Source organism: Pleurodeles waltl, chromosome 5 (assembly GCF_031143425.1).
Source record: "Pleurodeles waltl isolate 20211129_DDA chromosome 5, aPleWal1.hap1.20221129, whole genome shotgun sequence".
Taxonomy (NCBI): Eukaryota; Metazoa; Chordata; class Amphibia; order Caudata; family Salamandridae; genus Pleurodeles; species Pleurodeles waltl.
In genome coordinates, this window is record NC_090444.1 from 15,890,546 (window position 1) to 15,907,747 (window position 17,202).

The 17,202-nt window shown below is 46.6% G+C and overlaps 1 protein-coding gene across 6 annotated transcripts in view; it reads left to right on the forward strand.

Annotated features, from left to right (window-relative positions):
• LOC138295285 (NACHT, LRR and PYD domains-containing protein 12-like) overlaps window positions 1–17,202 on the forward strand; it is a 157,018-nt gene that overhangs the window by 132,195 nt on the left and 7,621 nt on the right. For all 6 annotated transcript variants that reach the window (XM_069233489.1, XM_069233486.1, XM_069233488.1 and 3 more), the window contains one exon: window positions 3,266–3,344. In XM_069233489.1, coding sequence (XP_069089590.1) covers window positions 3,266–3,335 — 70 coding nt within the window. In that variant the 3' untranslated portion in view covers window positions 3,336–3,344. The remainder of the gene's footprint in view (window positions 1–3,265; window positions 3,345–17,202) is intronic.

Consider the following 17,202-nt stretch of genomic DNA (forward strand, 5'->3'; position numbering starts at 1 on the left):
CGGCCCAGTGGGAAAGCGCCTTCAACGAGGAAGCCGGCTCCGAATGGAGCCGGCGGAGTTGAAGGCGTGTGACGGGTGCAGTGGCACCCGTCGCGATTTTCAGTGTCTGCTTGGCAAACACTGAAAATCAATGTGGGGCCCTGTTAGGGGGCCCCTGCAGTGCCCATGCCATTGGCATGGGCACTGCAGGGGCCCCCAGGGGCCCCACGACACCCGTTACCGCCATCCTGAACAGGATGGCGGTAAGGGGGTCGGAATCCCCATGGTGGCGCTGCAAGCAGCGCCGCCGTGGAGGATTCCCTGGGGCAGCGGGAAACCGGCGGGACACCGCCGGTTTCCCGTTTCTGACCGCGGCTGTACCGCCGTGGTCAGAATGCCCATGGAAGCACCGCCAGCCTGTTGGCGGTGCTTCCGCGGGCGTTGGCCCTGGCGGTCGGTGACCGCCAGGGTCAGAATGACTCCCTATGTGTTTTGGGCACCTCTTTGACCTCTGCACTTGATCGGCCCTGAGCTGCTGGTGTGGTAACTTTGGGGTTGCCTTGAACCCCCAACAGTGGGCTACCTTGGACCCAACTTTTAACCCTGTAAGTGTTTTACTTACCTGTGAACTTAACATTTACTTACCTCCCCCAGGAACTGTTGATTTTTGCAGTGTCCACTTTTAAAATAGCTTATTGCCATTTTTGTCAAAACTGTACATGCTATTGTGATTATTCAAAGTTCCTAGAATACCTGAGTGAAATACCTTTCATTTGAAGTATTACTTGTAAATCTTGAACCTGTGGTTCTTAAAATAAACTAAGAAAATATATTTTTCTATATAAAAACCTATTGGCCTGGAGTAAGTCTTTGAGTGTGTGTTCCTCATTTATTGCCTGTGTGTGTACAACAAATGCTGAACACTACTCTCTGATAAGCCTACTGCTCGACCACACTACCACAAAAAAGAGCATTAGAATGATCTACTTTTGCCACTATCCCACCTCTGAGCGGAACCCCTGGACTCTGTGCACACTATTTCTTACTTTGAAATAGTATATACAGAGCCAACTTCCTACACACATGGTGTGAACTAGGGTAAGTGCATGGTGTGAGTTAAGTTAAGTGCATGGTGCGAGGTAGGGTAAGTGCGTGGTGCGAGGTAGGGTAAGTGCCTGGTGCGAATTATGGTAAGTGCATGGTGTGAGCTAAGTTAAATGTGTGTTGTGAGTTGGGGTAAGTGCATGGTGCGAACTAGGGTAAGTACATGGTGCGATCTAGTGGTGTGAACTAGGGTAAGTGCATGGTGTGAGCTAGGGTTAGTGTGGTGCAATGTAGGGTAGGTACGTGTTGTGGAAGCCAAGGTGAGTATGTGTGTGGCACAAGCTAGGGTAAGTGTGTGGCACGAGCTTGGGAAAGTGCATGGCACGAGCTAGGGTAAGTGCACGGCACGAGCTAGGTACGTAAATATGTCTTCACACATGTGTTGATGGATGCGTCAGGCTTCCTCAGACCTGTGCATTAGGATTTCTGAGGAGTCTGCAGGTCAGCCTTTCAGATATGCACTTATCCTATGTTTATGCGTGGATAGACCTTTCTGAGTATAAATCGATTAATGTCCGGGCTTAACATCTCTATGCAAAGAGCCTGGCTGGCTGTCCTCAGACTTCAGGAATTGAGGTACATGGATTTATTTTTCAGAGACACCCATTGCCATCTATAGCTTGAGAACATTTTTTTTCAAAAGCAGCAAATTCAAGGAAAGCTTTTATTATATTGTTTTTTATGTGGGACAAACACCACTCTGTAGTGCTGTTTGCATACTAACACTAAGAAACAATTCATATGATGCGGTCAATCACATCCATCTACTCTACCAGTAGGTTCCTGCCAAAATCATATAAACCTGGTGCATGCAGACATGTCCATCCTCCCTGCACCCATTGTACTTCGGTATATTAACACTAACATTATCGAGATGAGGGACAAAATATCGAAAGATAATTGCATGTAGGGCGGTATATATTTTCTATCCTTAACTGCCCACCTACTGTCATATGGCTCGCACAAGTTTAGCAGGACTGTTTATATAACCACAAGAACTTCACAAAATATAGATGAAGGACCTGATTTAGAACTCTGCAGACGGGTTACTCTGTCACAAAGGTGATGGGTAGCTTGTCTGCTAAATTCTAAATCCCACTGAATATAATGGGATTTAAATTTCGGCGGACGGAATATCTGTCTCTGTGTGACAGAGTTCTAAACCAGGCCCTTAGTCCACATCAAGCATCAATAAATGTTGCTGGGGTGAGCTCACAGTACCACAGCCAAACCCCTGAGCTGACCAGGGAAGTGGATGTTATTGGTAACATCGAACGTGAACACTCCGATTCCCAAGGAATCCCTGGAAATAGATCTAACTCTTCCATTTGCCACTCTTGCATGCCAACGGTATATACAAGAAAGATATGAACATGCCTTTTCAAAACATTTGTTGCATTGATCGTATTTTGCAAAGAAAACTTGAGCTGCGATTATTAGAAAGGTGATACAGGTTACTAAAATAAGCATTATTAGGATGGTGAACAATATAAACAGTTGAACCATGTTAATTGTTACTAATGTTGGCTCACTCCTATCTGTTATTAAGACTATACTACAGAAAGCATAGTGGGAGTACCCTCTGCCAGATCAGTTGGGATAGTCTAACCCCCATACCTTAGAGGTACATATGTGGAGTTTGGTATAAAAAACCTAGACTTACCTGTCAGTATTTTTTTTCACATTTTGTTTGCAATACCGATATTGTGGGTTGGATATTCAGGGGGCCATACCCCTGCACCGCCAGCTTGTTCTGCTTCACCTATTGTCTGCACACTAAGGAGCTGTAATAATACCACTGCCTCATACTGACACACCACAGTACTCAGCCATGATTGTGGCGGTCTGTCAATATTGTGGCACCAAGATGTGAGTTTAGGTATCTGCCTTGGGTGCCATTTATGTGGTAAATTGAGGGAGCAGGACTGTTGTTTACCATTTGTTGTGCCTGAACGGACCACTGATTAGTCCTGGGTCAAGCAAAGCCATTCCATACCTTATGGTCGAGTACCCTCCATCTCTTGTCAACAAATGTGTTCTTAAAACTTAAAACGGGAAACATGCATAACGCTAGTGAGCCTCCAGTGAATGCGAATATCCCATTTACTGCACACAGAAAAAAGCAAGAAGTTCTCAGCAAGTGTGTGACGCCCACCTAGTAATACAACAATATCTTTTGCAGGACCGCAGGCAATAATTTCACTTCTTCTGGGCGAGAAGAACTAAAACTGCTAATGGATGACAGCGGATGAACTGGACAGGTAGGAGTGACCCACACACTTTCAAGTTTTCTCATGAGGTTGACATTTATCTGAACCCTGTAAACTGGCAGCACTTCAGGTCTCTAACTCTCACCACGTGTAAACAAATTTGTCTAGTACAGCTTTACAGGTCATGTCTGAATGAGTCAGTAGTTTGCACAGACAAGTAGGAGTCCTGTAGTCTGAACATGAGAAGCTGTGCTACCATAGAGGCTGGTTTATCTCCAGAGAGATTCTATAGCTTCGAAGCTGCCACACCGGAGGGACGGCCTCCAGGTCAGGGCAATTCAAGGGGAAACGATGACTAAGGGCCAGATGTACGAGGGTATGTTTTGCGACTTGCAATTTGCAGTTCATTTGCGAGTCGCAAAACCAAATGTACTACAGTGTCAACCACACTGTTTGTGATTCCTAATGGGGTCGCAAATGACCTACCTCATAATATTCATGAGGTAAGTCGCAATTTGCGACCCCACTGGGAATGGCTGCACTCACAGGGATGGAGGCCTACTGGGGACAGCAGACCACCATGTCTGTGACTGTTTTTTCAATAAAGCAGTTTTTTTTAAAATGCAGTCTGTTTTCCTTAAAGGAAAACGGGATGCATTTCACACACAAAAATTAAAAGTTTTCTTTTCATTTTTTCATGGTAGGCAGAGCCCGCTACTTGCTCTGAAAAAATATTTTTGCTACGTGTGGCATAGATAGCGGCGATGGCATCTGGTAGGAATCCCTCTGATAACCTTGTCTGCGTGGGATTTATTTATACAGATCTTGTAGGACCCTGACGCAGGTATGTTCCCAAACAACAGATCAGAAGGCATGCTTGGGGCGGCAATTACATAAACAATTCCCTCCAAAAGCACATTATGTTCCTGTCACACGTAAGTGGGAAAGAACATGATGTGAATACCTATGTATATCACTTGCCTTTGACGCTGAAAGTGACGCCTCCACCGAGTGGCACTGATAACGTGAAATCAAAACATCTTCCTAACTATAAACATGGAATCCATCAGCTGCCTGCACGTTTTGTACACTGGGTGCGAAGTATATGTGGGAAACATAGACCACGTTGGTCATTCATTACCTAAGGGACCTACTCTCACAGGTTGTATTACGTGTGATAGGGCGCCATTAAACCAGTTCTGATGTTGATGATAAGTAATCAGTATTTAAAGATACTGGTATGCGTGGTACCGTTGTGGTATGTTTACAATTCTGTATGTGTGGAATGTATATGTTCTAGGGTCTTCCTCAGGAAAGGTGACCCAGGAATAGAATGCTTCTGTTTGGTAAGCTTCAAGAGCTCCTACAATTAAAGTAACATCCACGCCCTCATCTGACAAGCCATGCCCTATCAGGTGGAGTGTTAATGCATGTCTGACATTCTCAGGAATGTCTGTGGCATTATCCATATTGTGAAATGGGTAAAGAGATGGAACACCAAATAGGGAGAAAGTCCCTTTAAGAGTTTGAGCTCAAACAACCTACAGCCTAGTTAGGTGCTCCCTGTTCAGCTGAGGATTATCTCCAAGACCATGTATATCTCTGTATAATGATAATCAGGGTACCTGTTGTGTGTGAGACGTAAATTAGTGTTAAAACACTATTGTTGGGGGCGCTATGTCGTAGTTGGGCTTGTGCTGTAGGCAAGACTGCTGGTTTACGGATGACAGCACTGTTCTTTGTAGGCGACTAGGCCAATCCTACAACAAGTCGCACCTGTCGGCCCAACCCTCCTGGCTCACAAGTGGTACCTCACCAACAACCCAAACAGTAGAAGGTGATTTGTTGTAGCCTTTACGCATGGACTCAAGAGTGCGACATCTCAGGTGAATCGTGGTTAAATGGAGATTACCCTTTTCTCACATGAGCAACAAGTCTCAGTCACACACAGGAAATGAAGGAGACGTAGTAAAGGGTTCAATAGGTTTTATTAACAAGACTGTAAATTGCATGGGCTGTAATGATTAGGATAATGAACAATGCAAGAAACAGAATTGTAAAAAATGAGTCATATAAAGACCCCCACCAACTTGCAATAACATGAGATGTGAAATAGGCCCTAATATCCTATCACGATGAACCTAATCTCTAACCTAAAGAGAGCTATGTGTGTTAAACATAATCTGCTAGGACCATGTTCATGAGAAGAGCCACTCAACCCTTGTTACCTTGGAATGAGGTCTCTAGATCAGACTCCATGGTGACACGAAGGCTGGGTCTGCACCAAGGCGACGTGTAGCATACATAGCGTTGATGACATCTGGTAGAAATCCCTCTGATAACATTGTCTGTGTGAGAAGTATTTATACAGATGTTGTAGGACCGCTGACGCAGGTATGTCCCCAAACAATAGATAAGAAAGCATGCTGCGGGTGGCAATTATATAAACAGTTCCCTGTAAAGGTACATTATGTTACTGTCACACGTAAGTGGGAAACTGCATGATGTGAATACCTGCTTATCTCATTTATCTTTGATGCTGATAGTGACGCGTTTACAGAGTGGTACTGATAACCAAATCAAAACATCTTCCCAACTATAAACTTAGCAGCCATCTTAGAAGAAATAATTAAATAAATCCGCTGAAATAGAGTAGGCTAAGTAGGTTAAAAGTCACTAGGTGACGGGGGCACGGGCCTGCAAGCCAGAAGGCTAAGCTAAACTCCTGTTTCCCAATAAAAGTAAATAGGATCCACTACAACACAAAACAACAGAGATGTAAGACCACAGTGACGCACTTCTCTGAGGTTTAGTGGCTCACGCCATGGTTGGCTTTTGATGGAACACACTACTTCTACACAATCCCAGATCATCGTTTCCTTATCTCTTAGTTAGTCCTCCTTGGCCAATATTAATTTGCTCTGGATGCCTTCTCTCACCCACGGTCTGTCCCCAAGTTCTCTTCCTCCATCATGGCTGGAGTTTGCGTGGGCCCTCTCCCATCCCCAGGTGGGCTTCCACTCATGCATGGATGTCAATTCACCAACATGTCAGGGGTAGCAGAAGTGACATCACGCACCCTTTGACCTCCACTTTCATGCACACACACATACACACGTTCACACTTACACACATATTCTCACCACATAAACACATTCTCACCCGCAAGCACGCGTCCAACATACATTGAAAAGCATTTTTACTTACCTTAGCTGCCACGGAAGGGCATATTCCAGCTAACTGTACCTCATGTTTATTACACCAATAGTGAATAATAGCATAGTATTCACTATTAGCGTAATACAAATTGACAAAAAACAAAGAGCGTGAAGTCCCAAATGACGTCCAGGATGGGGAATCCAGGATGGGGTGACTTGTGGGGCTTTCACCAGGCTGTTACCCAGAATCCTTTGCAAACCTCAAAATTTGGCCAAAAAAACACTTTTTCCTCACATTTCGTTGACAGAAAGTTCTGGAATCTGAGAGGAGCCACAAATTTCCTTCCTCCCAGCGTTCCCCTAAGTCTCCCGATAAAAATGGTACCTCATTTGTGTGGGTAGGCCTAGTGCCCGCAAAAAGAAATGTCCCAAAACACAACGTGGACACATCACATTTTCCCAATGAAAACAGTGCTGTTTTTTGGCCTCTAGCTCAGCCAGCACCTGAGGAAACTTACCAAACCTGTGCATTTTTTAACACTAGACACCTAGAGGAATCCGATATGGGGTGATTTGTGGGGCTCTCACCAGGTTCTGTTAACCAGAATCCTTTGCAAACATCAAAAACACTATCTGGACACATCAAAGTTATCAAATATAAAACTACCTGTTTTTGCGGGGGTACCTGCAATTTTTGGTCCTGGGCTCTGCAGCCATATATGGAAACCTACCAAACCCAAACATTTCTGAAAACTAGACACCTGAGGGAGTCCAGGGAGGTGTGACTTGTGTGGATCCCCCAGTGTTTTCTTACCCAGAATCCTCAGCAAAGCTCAACATTAGCAAAAAAATCACATTTTCCCCACATTTCTGTGTGGGGTCACCGCAACGGGACAGATTTCCTACCACCCAACGATCCCCTCAGTCTCCCTGTAAAAATGATACCTCACTTGTGTAGGTGGGCCAAATGCGTGTGACAGGGAAGAGCCAAAACATGTCGAAATTGAGGGGGAACCAAAGTGGATCCAAAAGGGCAGTTTGAAAAAAAAGTATTTTTAGGCTGATTTTCTATCAGTATAGATGCGACAATGCTGGGTGGTAGGAATATTGTGGATTGGTGCAGATTCTGGAAGGTTCCATCACAAAAAATGTGGGAAAATGTGTGATTTCCAGCAAAGTTGGAGGTTTGCAGGGCATTGTGGGTAAGAAAATGGTGCTGGGTGCATGTGAGGCACAGCACCCTGGAATCACCCAGATGTTTAGTTTTCAGATGTGTCTAGGTCTTGTGGATTTTTATACATGGCAGCGTCCCAAAGTCCATAAAGTGCAGCCCTCACCATTCCACGTGGGAGGATTTTGAGAGTTAGCCAAGCTCTCATGGCCCAAATGTAAAACCTAAACCCAAAATAATCAAATGTCCTCTTGCTTGCCATGGGATAACATGTTTTAGTGTGCAGGAGAGAGCTGAAAGACTGTTACCCCCTTCAGTTGACTTTCTGCCCCCTCGGGGAGTGGATCGTGCTAATTGCCCCATCTGTTCACCGGTGGGCAGAACAACTTTGTCCCCATTTATTTGGGGTGGGGGTATGGCCATACCCCCCTCTTTAAAACAAACAAAAAAAAAATCTTCCCTGGTGTCTGGTGGGGTTTTTGACTCCCCTGCGGGGCATATGAGTCTTAAAAAAATAGGCCGATCTGTCCCCAAGGGGGGCATAAATGGGCTAAAATAAATTTGCCCCTCAGGGGAGCGACCCTTGCCTAAGGGGTCGCTCCCCTTGCATGAAATTGGCACCATGAAATTGGTGGCCTAAGAAAAATAAGATGCTCTGCCCCCAAGGTGGACAGAAATGGCCTAAAATAAATTTGCCGCTCCCCTTGCGTGAAACTGACCTAAAAAAATCCCGGGTGTCTAGTGGTAAAAATAGGCCGATCGGCCTAAAACAATTTGCACCCCTCCCCCCAGGGGAGCGACCCTTGCCTAAGGGGTCGCTCCTCTTATCAATGTAAACAAATAAAAACAAAATCCCTGGTGTCTAGTGGCTTCTGCTAATCAATATAGGCCGATCTGCCCCCGGGGGGGGGCAGAAAAGGCCTAATAAAAAAATTGCCCCCTGGAGAGCGACCCTTGCTAAAGGGGTCGCTCCCCTTATGTCCATTTCATCAAAAAAAATCCCTGGTGTCTAGTGGCTTCTGCTAATCAGTATAGGCTGATCTCCCCCCAGGGGGGCAGTAAAGGCCTAATAATTAAATGCCCCCAGGGGACTGACCCTTGCCCAAGGGGTCGCTCCCCTTCATATGTAAATAACAAACTCCCTGGTGTGTAGAGGGAATTTAAAAAAATGCTCAGAATCATCAAAAGAAAGCAAAAGCCTTTCCTTTCTTTCGATGTCTCTGCCTGCCCCCTCCTCCCGAGCAGGTGACCTCTGATAAGGTCAGCACGTGATCGCGTGCTGACGTCATCAGGCGTCACTGGGGGGGGGGGGGAGGGGGGGGAATCGGAGGTGGAAGGGGAAGTGATTCTCCTTCCATCCCTGACTGGAGGTATGAGTGGGAGGCCCATGGGCCGGGTGTAGGAGGCTGGACTGGCTTGTAGTGAGTACCAAGGGGTACTTACACCTTACACCAGGCCCAGGTATCCCTTATTAGTGTATAGGGGTGTCTAGCAGCTTAGGCTGATAGAAAAGGTAGCTTAACAGAGCAGCTTAGGCTGAACTAGGAGACGAGTGAAGCTCCTACAGTACCACTAGTGTCACTTGCACAATATCATACGAAAACACAATACACAGATATACTAAAAATAAAGGTACTTTATTTTTATGACAATATGCCAAAGTATCTCAGTGACTACCCTCAGTATGAGGATAGCAAATATACACAAGATATATGTACACAATACCAAAATATGCAGTAATAGCAATAGAAAACAGTGCAAACAATGTATAGTCACAATAGAATGCAATGGGGGCACATTGGGATAGGGGCAACACAAACCACATACTCTAGAAGTGGAATGCGAACCACAAATGGACCCCAAACCTATGTGACCTTGTAGAGGGTCGCTGGGACTGTAAGAAAACAGTGAGGGTTAGAAAAATAGCCCACCCCAAGACCCTGAAAAGTGGGTGCAAAGTGCACCTAAGTTCCCCAAAGAGCACAGAAGTCGTGATAGAGGAATTCTGCAGGAAAGACCAACACCAGCAATGCAACAACAATGGATTTCCAGATGAGAGTACCTGTGGAACAAGGGGACCAAGTCCAAAAGTCACGATCAAGTCGGGAGTGGGCAGATGCCCAGGAAATGCCAGCTGTGGGTGCAAAGAAGCTGCCACCGGATGGTAGAAGCTATGGATTCTGCAAGAACGACAAGAGCTAGAAACTTCCCCTTTGGAGGATGGATGTCCGACGTCGTGAAGAGTCGTGCAGAAGTGTTTTCCCACAGAAAGACCGCAAACAAGCCTTGCTAGCTGCAAAGCTTGCGGTTAGGGTTTTTGGATGCTGCTGTGGCCCAGGAGGGACCAGGATGTCGCCAATTGCGTGAGGAGACAGAGGGGGCGTCCAGCAAGACAAAGAGCCCACTCAGAAGCAAGCAGCACCCGCAGAAGTGCCGGAACAGGCACTACGAAGTGGAGTGAATCGGTGCTCACCCGAAGTTGCACAAGAGAGTCCCACGACGCCGGAGGACAACTCAGGAGGTTGTGCAATGCAGGTTAGAGTGCCGGGGACCCAGGCTCAGCTGTGCACAAAGGAAATCCTCGAAGAGTGCACAGGAGCTGGAGTAGCTGCAAAACACGCGGTTCCCAGCAATGCAGTCTAGCATGGGGAGGCAAGGACTTACCTCCACCAAACTTGGACTGAAGAGTCACTGGATTGTGGGAGTCACTTGGACAGAGTTGCTGAGTTCAAGGGACCTCGCTCGTCGTGCTGAGAGGAGACCCAGAGGACCGGTGATGCAGTTCTTTGGTGCCTGCGGTTGCAGGGGGAAGATTCCGTCGACCCACGGGAGATTTCTTCGGAGATTCTAGTGCAGAGAGGAGGCAGACTACCCCCACAGCATGCACCACCAGGAAAACAGTCGAGAAGGCGGCAGGATCATCGTTACAAGGTCGCAGTAGTCGTCTTTGCTACTTTGTTGCAGTTTTGCAGGCTTCCAGCGTGGTCAGCAGTCGATTCCTTGGCAGAAGGTGAAGAGAGAGATGCAGAGGAACTCTGATGAGCTCTTGCATTCGTTATCTAAGGAATTCCCCAAAGCAGAGTCCCTAAATAGCCAGAAAAGGAGGTTTGGCTACCTAGCAAGGAGGATAGGCTAGCAACACAGGTAAGAGCCTATCAGAAGGAGTCTCTGACGTCACCTGCTGGCACTGGCCACTCAGAGCAGTCCAGTGTGCCAGCAGCACCTCTGTTTCCAAGATGGCAGAGGTCTGGAGCACACTGGAGGAGCTCTGGGCACCTCCCAGGGGAGGTGCAGGTCAGGGGAGTGGTCACTCCCCTTTCCTTTGTCCAGTTTCGCGCCAGAGCAGGGCTGAGGGATCCCTGAACCGGTGCAGACTGGCTTATGCAGAGATGGGCACCATCTGTGCCCATCAAAGCATTTCCAGAGGCTGGGGAGGCTACTCCTCCCCAGCCCTGACACCTTTTTCCAAAGGGAGAGGGTGTAACACACTCTCTCTGAGGAAGTCCTTTGTTCTGCCTTCCTGGGCCAAGCCTGGCTGGACCCCAGGAGGGCAGAAACCTGTCTGAGGGGTTGGCAGCAGCAGCAGCTGCAGTGAAACCCCGGGAAAGGTAGGTTGGCAGTACCCGGGTCTGAGCTAGAGACTAGGGGGATCATGGAATTGTCTCCCCAATGCCAGAATGGCATTGGGGTGACAATTCCATGATCCTAGACATGTTACATGGCCATGTTCGGAGTTACCATTGTGACGCTATACATATGTCGTGACATATGTATAGTGCACACGTGTAATGGTGTCCCCGCACTCACAAAGTCCGGGGAATTTGCCCTGAACAATGTGGGAGCACCTTGGCTAGTGCCAGGGTGCCCACACACTAAGTAACTTAGCACCCAACCTTTACCAGGTAAAGGTTAGACATATAGGTGACTTATAAGTTACTTAAGTGCAGTGGTAAATGGCTGTGAAATAACGTGGGCGTTTTTTCACTCAGGCTGCACTGGCAGGCCTGTGTAAGAATTGTCAGATCTCCCTATGGGTGGCACAAGAAATGCTGCAGCCCATAGGGATCTCCTGGAACCCCAATACCCTGGGTACCTCAGTACCATATACTAGGGAATTATAAGGGTGTTCCAGTATGCCAATGTAAATTGGTGAAATTAGCCTGTTAGTGACAATTTGGAAAGAAATGAGAGAGCATAACCACTGAGGTTCTGGATAGCAGTCAGACAGTTAGTCATAACACAGGTAACACATACAGGGCACACTTATGAGCACTGGAGCCCTGGCTGCCAGGGTCCCAGTGACACATACACTAAAACAACATATATACAGTGAAATATGGGGGTAACATGCCAGGCAAGATGGTACTTTCCTACACAACCCCCCCCAAACGAAGGACAATAAGACTAGCCATGACCTGATGAGTCTTCATTGTCTAAGTGGAAATATCTGGAGAGTCCATCTGCATTGGAGTGGGTACTCCCAGGTCTATGTTCCACTGTATAGTCCATTCCCTGTAGGGATATGGACCACCTCAACAATTTAGGATTTTCACCTTTCATTTGTTTTAGCCAAAGTAGAAGTTTGTGGTCTGCTGAACAATGAAGTGAGTGCCAAACAGGTATGGCCTCAACTTCTTCAGTGCCCAGACCATAGCAAAGGCCTCCCTCTCTATGGCAGACCAACGCTTTTCTCTAGGGGTCATCCTCCTGCTGATAAAAGCAACAGGTTGATCCTGGCCCTCAGAATTAAGTTGTGATAAGACTGCCCCTACCCCTAATTCAGATGCATCAGTTTGGACAATGAATTTTTTGGAGTAACAGGGGCTTTTCAGGACAGGTGCAGAGCACATGGCCTGCTTCAGCTCCTCAAAAGCTTTCTGACAGTTTGCTGTCCATAATACCTTCTTAGGCATTTTTTTTAGATGTGAGGTCATTAAGAGGGGCTGCAATGGAGCCATAGTTCTTTATGAACCTCCTGTAGTACCCAGTGAGGCCTAAAAAGGCTCTCACCTGAGTCTGAGTTGTAGGGGGAACCCAATCTATAATAGTTTGGATTTCCCCCTGAAGTGGTGCAATCTGTTCTCCACCTACTAGGTGTCCCAGATAAACCACTTTCCCCTGCCCTATCTCGCACTTTGAAGCCTTGATAGTGAGGCCTGCCTTTTGCAGGGCCTCCAAAACTTTCCATAGGTGGACCAGGTGATCATCCCAGCTGGAGCTAAAGACAGCTATATCATCTAGATATGCTGCATTAAAAGCTTCCAGCCCTTGCAGGACTGTATTCACCAACCTTTGAAAAGTGGCAGGTGCATTCTTCAATCCAAAAGGCATTACTGTGAATTGGTAATGGCCTCCAATGGTTGAAAATGCAGTTTTTGCTTTTGCATCTTCTGATAATTTGATCTGCCAATACCCTGCAGTCAAATCAAAAGTGCTTAGATACTTGGCAGATGCCAGTGTATCTATTAGCTCATCTGCCCTGGGTATAGGGTGAGCATCAGTTTTGGTTACCTGGTTGAGACCTCTGTAGTCAACACAAAATCTCATTTCCCTTTTACCATCTTTGGAATGAGGTTTTGGTACAAGTACCACAGGAGAGGCCCTTTCAGAGTGCTCAACCACTCCCAGTTCAAGCATTTTCTGCACTTCTTGCTTTATGCAGTCTCTGACATGGTCAGGCTGCCTATAGAGCTTACTTTTGACAGGCTGGCTGTCTCCAGTATCTATAGTGTGCTCACACCAAGGAGTGGTGCCTGGCACAGTAGAGAAGAGTTCAGAAAACTGACCCAGGAGATTTATGCAGTGGTCTTTCTGCTCAGCAGTAAGACAGTCTGCCAGTACTACACCTTCCACTAGAGCATCTTGTTCTGTGGAAGAGAAGAGATCAGGGAGAGGGTCACTCTCTTCTTCCTGTCCCTCATCTGTTGCCATGAGCAGGGTGAGATCAGCCCTGTCATAGTAGGGTTTCAGGCGATGGACATGGAGCACCCTAAGGGGACTCCTGGCAGTACCTAAGTCAACTAAGTAGGTGACTTCACCCTTCTTTTCAACAATTATGTGGGGTCCACTCTATTTGTCTTGGAGTGCTCTTGGGGCCACAGGCTCCAAGACCCACACTTTCTGCCCTGGTTGGTACTGAACCAAAACAGCCTTCTGGTCATGCCATTGCTTTTGGAGCTCTTGGCTGGCCTGAAGGTTTTTACTGGCCTTTTTCATGTACTCAGCCATCCTAGATCTTAGGCCAAGTACATAGTCCACTATGTCTTGTTTTGGAGCTTTTAAAGGTTGTTCCCAACCCTCCTTAACAAGTGTTACAGGACCTCTTACTGGGTGTCCAAATAGGAGTTCAAAGGGGCTGAAGCCCACTCCCTTTTGGGGTACCTCCCTGTAAGCAAAAAGGAGGCAAGGTAACAGGACATCCCATCTCCTGCGGAGTTTTTCAGGGAGTCCCATTATCATACCTTTCAGAGTTTTGTTAAATCTCTCTACCAGTCCATTTGTTTGTGGATGATAGGGTGTGGTGAACTTGTATGTCACACCACATTCCTTCCACATGGCTTTTAAGTAAGCAGACATGAAATTGCTTCCCCTGTCTGATACTACCTCTTTTGGGAAGCCCACCCTGGAAAAGATTCCCAGGAGGGCCTTTGCCACTGCAGGAGCTGTAGTGGTCCTGAGAGGAATTGCTTCAGGATATCTGGTGGCATGGTCTACTACCACCAAGATAAACCTATTGCCTGAAGCAGTAGGAGGGTCAAGGGGGCCAACTATGTCAACCCCTACCCTTTCAAAGGGAACCCCAACCACAGGCAGTGGAATAAGGGGTGCCTTTGGAGTGCCACCTGTCTTGCCACTGGCTTGACAGGTTTCACAGGACTTACAAAATTCGTTTGTGTCCTCTGACATTCTAGGCCAATGAAACAAGGGAACAAGCCTGTCCCAAGTTTTCATTTGCCCCAAATGTCCAGCTAAGGGAATGTCGTGAGCTAGAGTTAGGAGGAACTTTCTGTACTCCTGAGGAATCAGCAATCTCCTGGCAGCTCCAGGTTTTGGATCCCTTGCTTCAGTGTACAAAAGGTTATCCTCCCAGTAAACTCTGTGAGAGTCACTGACATCCCCATTTGCTTGTTTGACAGCTTGCTGCCTTAGACCCTCTAGTGTGGGACAGGTATTCTGTGCCACACTCAGCTCCTCCCTGGCAGGCCCCCCTTCACCCAAAAGCTCTGCAGTGTCTGCTTCCAGCTCCTCTGGTGTAGGTTCTGCACAGGGTGGAAATTCTTCTTCCTCAGAAGTTGAATCCACTGTAGAGGGAGGGATAGTAGGTAGTGTTTTACCTTTACTAACCCTAGCTTTAGGGAGCACTTGGTCCATTCTTCCAGGATCCAAGTCACCCTGTCCTTTTTGCTTTTTGGCCTGAGCCCTGGTTAAAGCAAAAATATGCCCTGGAATGCCCAGCATTGCTGCATGAGCCTCCAACTCCACTTCTGCCCAAGCTGATGTCTCTAAATCATTCCCTAATAGACAGTCTACAGGTAAATCTGAGGCAACCACAACTTTCTTTGGACCAGTTAACCCCCCCCCCCAAGTTGAGATTCACAACAGCCCTGGGGTGGCTAAGAGTGTTGTTATGAGCATCGGTTACTTGGTACTGGTGACCAAGTAGGTGTTGTTCAGGGTGGACCAGTTTCTCTATTACCATTGTAACACTGGTACCTGTGTCCCTGTAGGCCTGAACCTCAACACCATTTATTAGGAGTAGTTGCTTGTACTTATCCATGTTAAGGGGACAAGCAACCAAGGCGGCTAACACAGTCTCTGTGGTCTCCCTAATCAGACCAACCCCAACTAAATTCCCAAAAGTGAGCCCAGCTACTCCCTTGGATTGGCTATTAGTAGGTTTGCTCCCACCACCACTGCTATTACTAGGGGCACTAGGTGTAGCAGCAGGGGTTGTAGTGGTAGGAGGCTTGGTGCTTTTCTTTGGACAACTGGGATCTGTTGTCCAATGGCCTTTTATTTTACATAAATAGCACCATGGTTTATTTTCTTTGTTTTGATTTGAAGAGGATTTGGGCCCACCACCCCCACCAGAGTGTTTTTGTGGGCCTGATGAAGGCTAATTTTTAGATTTGTCCCCACCTTTGTCAGAAGACTTACCATCCTTCTTCTTGCCATCCTTGTCACCCCCTGTATGAACTTTTCTGTTCACCCTTGTTCTGACCCATTTGTCTGCCTTCTTTCCCAATTCTTGGGGAGAGGTCAGATCAGAGTCTACCAGGTACTGGTGTAACAAATCAGACACACAATTATTAAGAATATGCTCTCTCAGGATTAAGTTATACAGGCTTTCATAGTCAGAAACTTTACTGCCATGTAACCACCCCTCCAAGGCCTTCACTGAATGGTCAACAAAGTCTACCCAGTCTTGTGAAGACTCCTTTTTGGTTTCTCTGAACTTCATCCTGTACTGTTCAGTGGTTAAGCCATAACCATCTAGGAGTGCATTCTTAAGAACTGCAAAATTATTGGCATCACTTTCATTTACAGTAAGGAGCCTATCCCTACCCTTTCCACTGAAAGATAGCCATAGGATAGCAGCCCACTGCCTTTGAGGGACCTCCTGTACAACACAGGCCCTCTCAAGTGCAGCAAACCACTTGTTAATGTCATCCCCCTCCTTGTAAGGGGGAACTATCTTGTGTAGATTCCTAGAATCATGCTCTCTTGCAGGATGACTATTGGGAATACTGCTGCTGCCACCATGGGGTTCACACCCCAATTTCTGTCTTTCTCTTTCTATCTCCAAGGACTGCCTACCTAAATCCAGCTGTTGCTTCTTGAGCTTCAGTCTGGATTCTTCCACTCTCAATCTATTGAGCTCCCTTTCTAACACTCTGTCATCAGGGTGGGTGGGTGAGGCATGCTTTGAAACAGAAGTATGGTGAGAATGAACAGAAGGAGACCTGGCCCTAACAGATGGCACTTTAACAACCTGGCTAACAGAAGTAATACTCCTACTATGATGAGAAGGAACACTCTTACTGTGATGTGAGGTAACACTATTACTGTGGTGTGAATTCACATCAGTACCAGCTATGCTAGGTGGTCTGCTAATGGGCAGGTTGGGAAGGTTCACCTCTAAATCCTTTGCTAGGGGTGCCCCATGGTCAGATTGGGAACCATCAGCTAATTTCTCAACAGAAGTGCCAACTCTGGTCTTATCTTGTTCAATGAGCATATTAACCAATAGTTCTCTAGAGGGATTCTTCCCTACCCCTAAACCTCTTTCAATGCAGAGACTCCTTGCTCCTTTCCAGCTAAGGTGATCATAAGCAAGTTTGGACAGATCAACAGTTTGGCCTGTACCAGACATTTTAGAAAGTGTTTAAGGGACAGAAAAAGTGAGAAAAAAGTTTTCAGAACTTTTTAAAAGACAGAAAAAAAACTTTTAAAACTTTTTAAGAACTTTTTGAAAGTTTAGAGGTACTTTTCAGCACTTAGCAAAGAAGTGAGAGAAGAAAAGCAAAACTTTTTGGTTAGGTGTACATACACTGAACTTGTTTTGTATATTTTTCTCTTA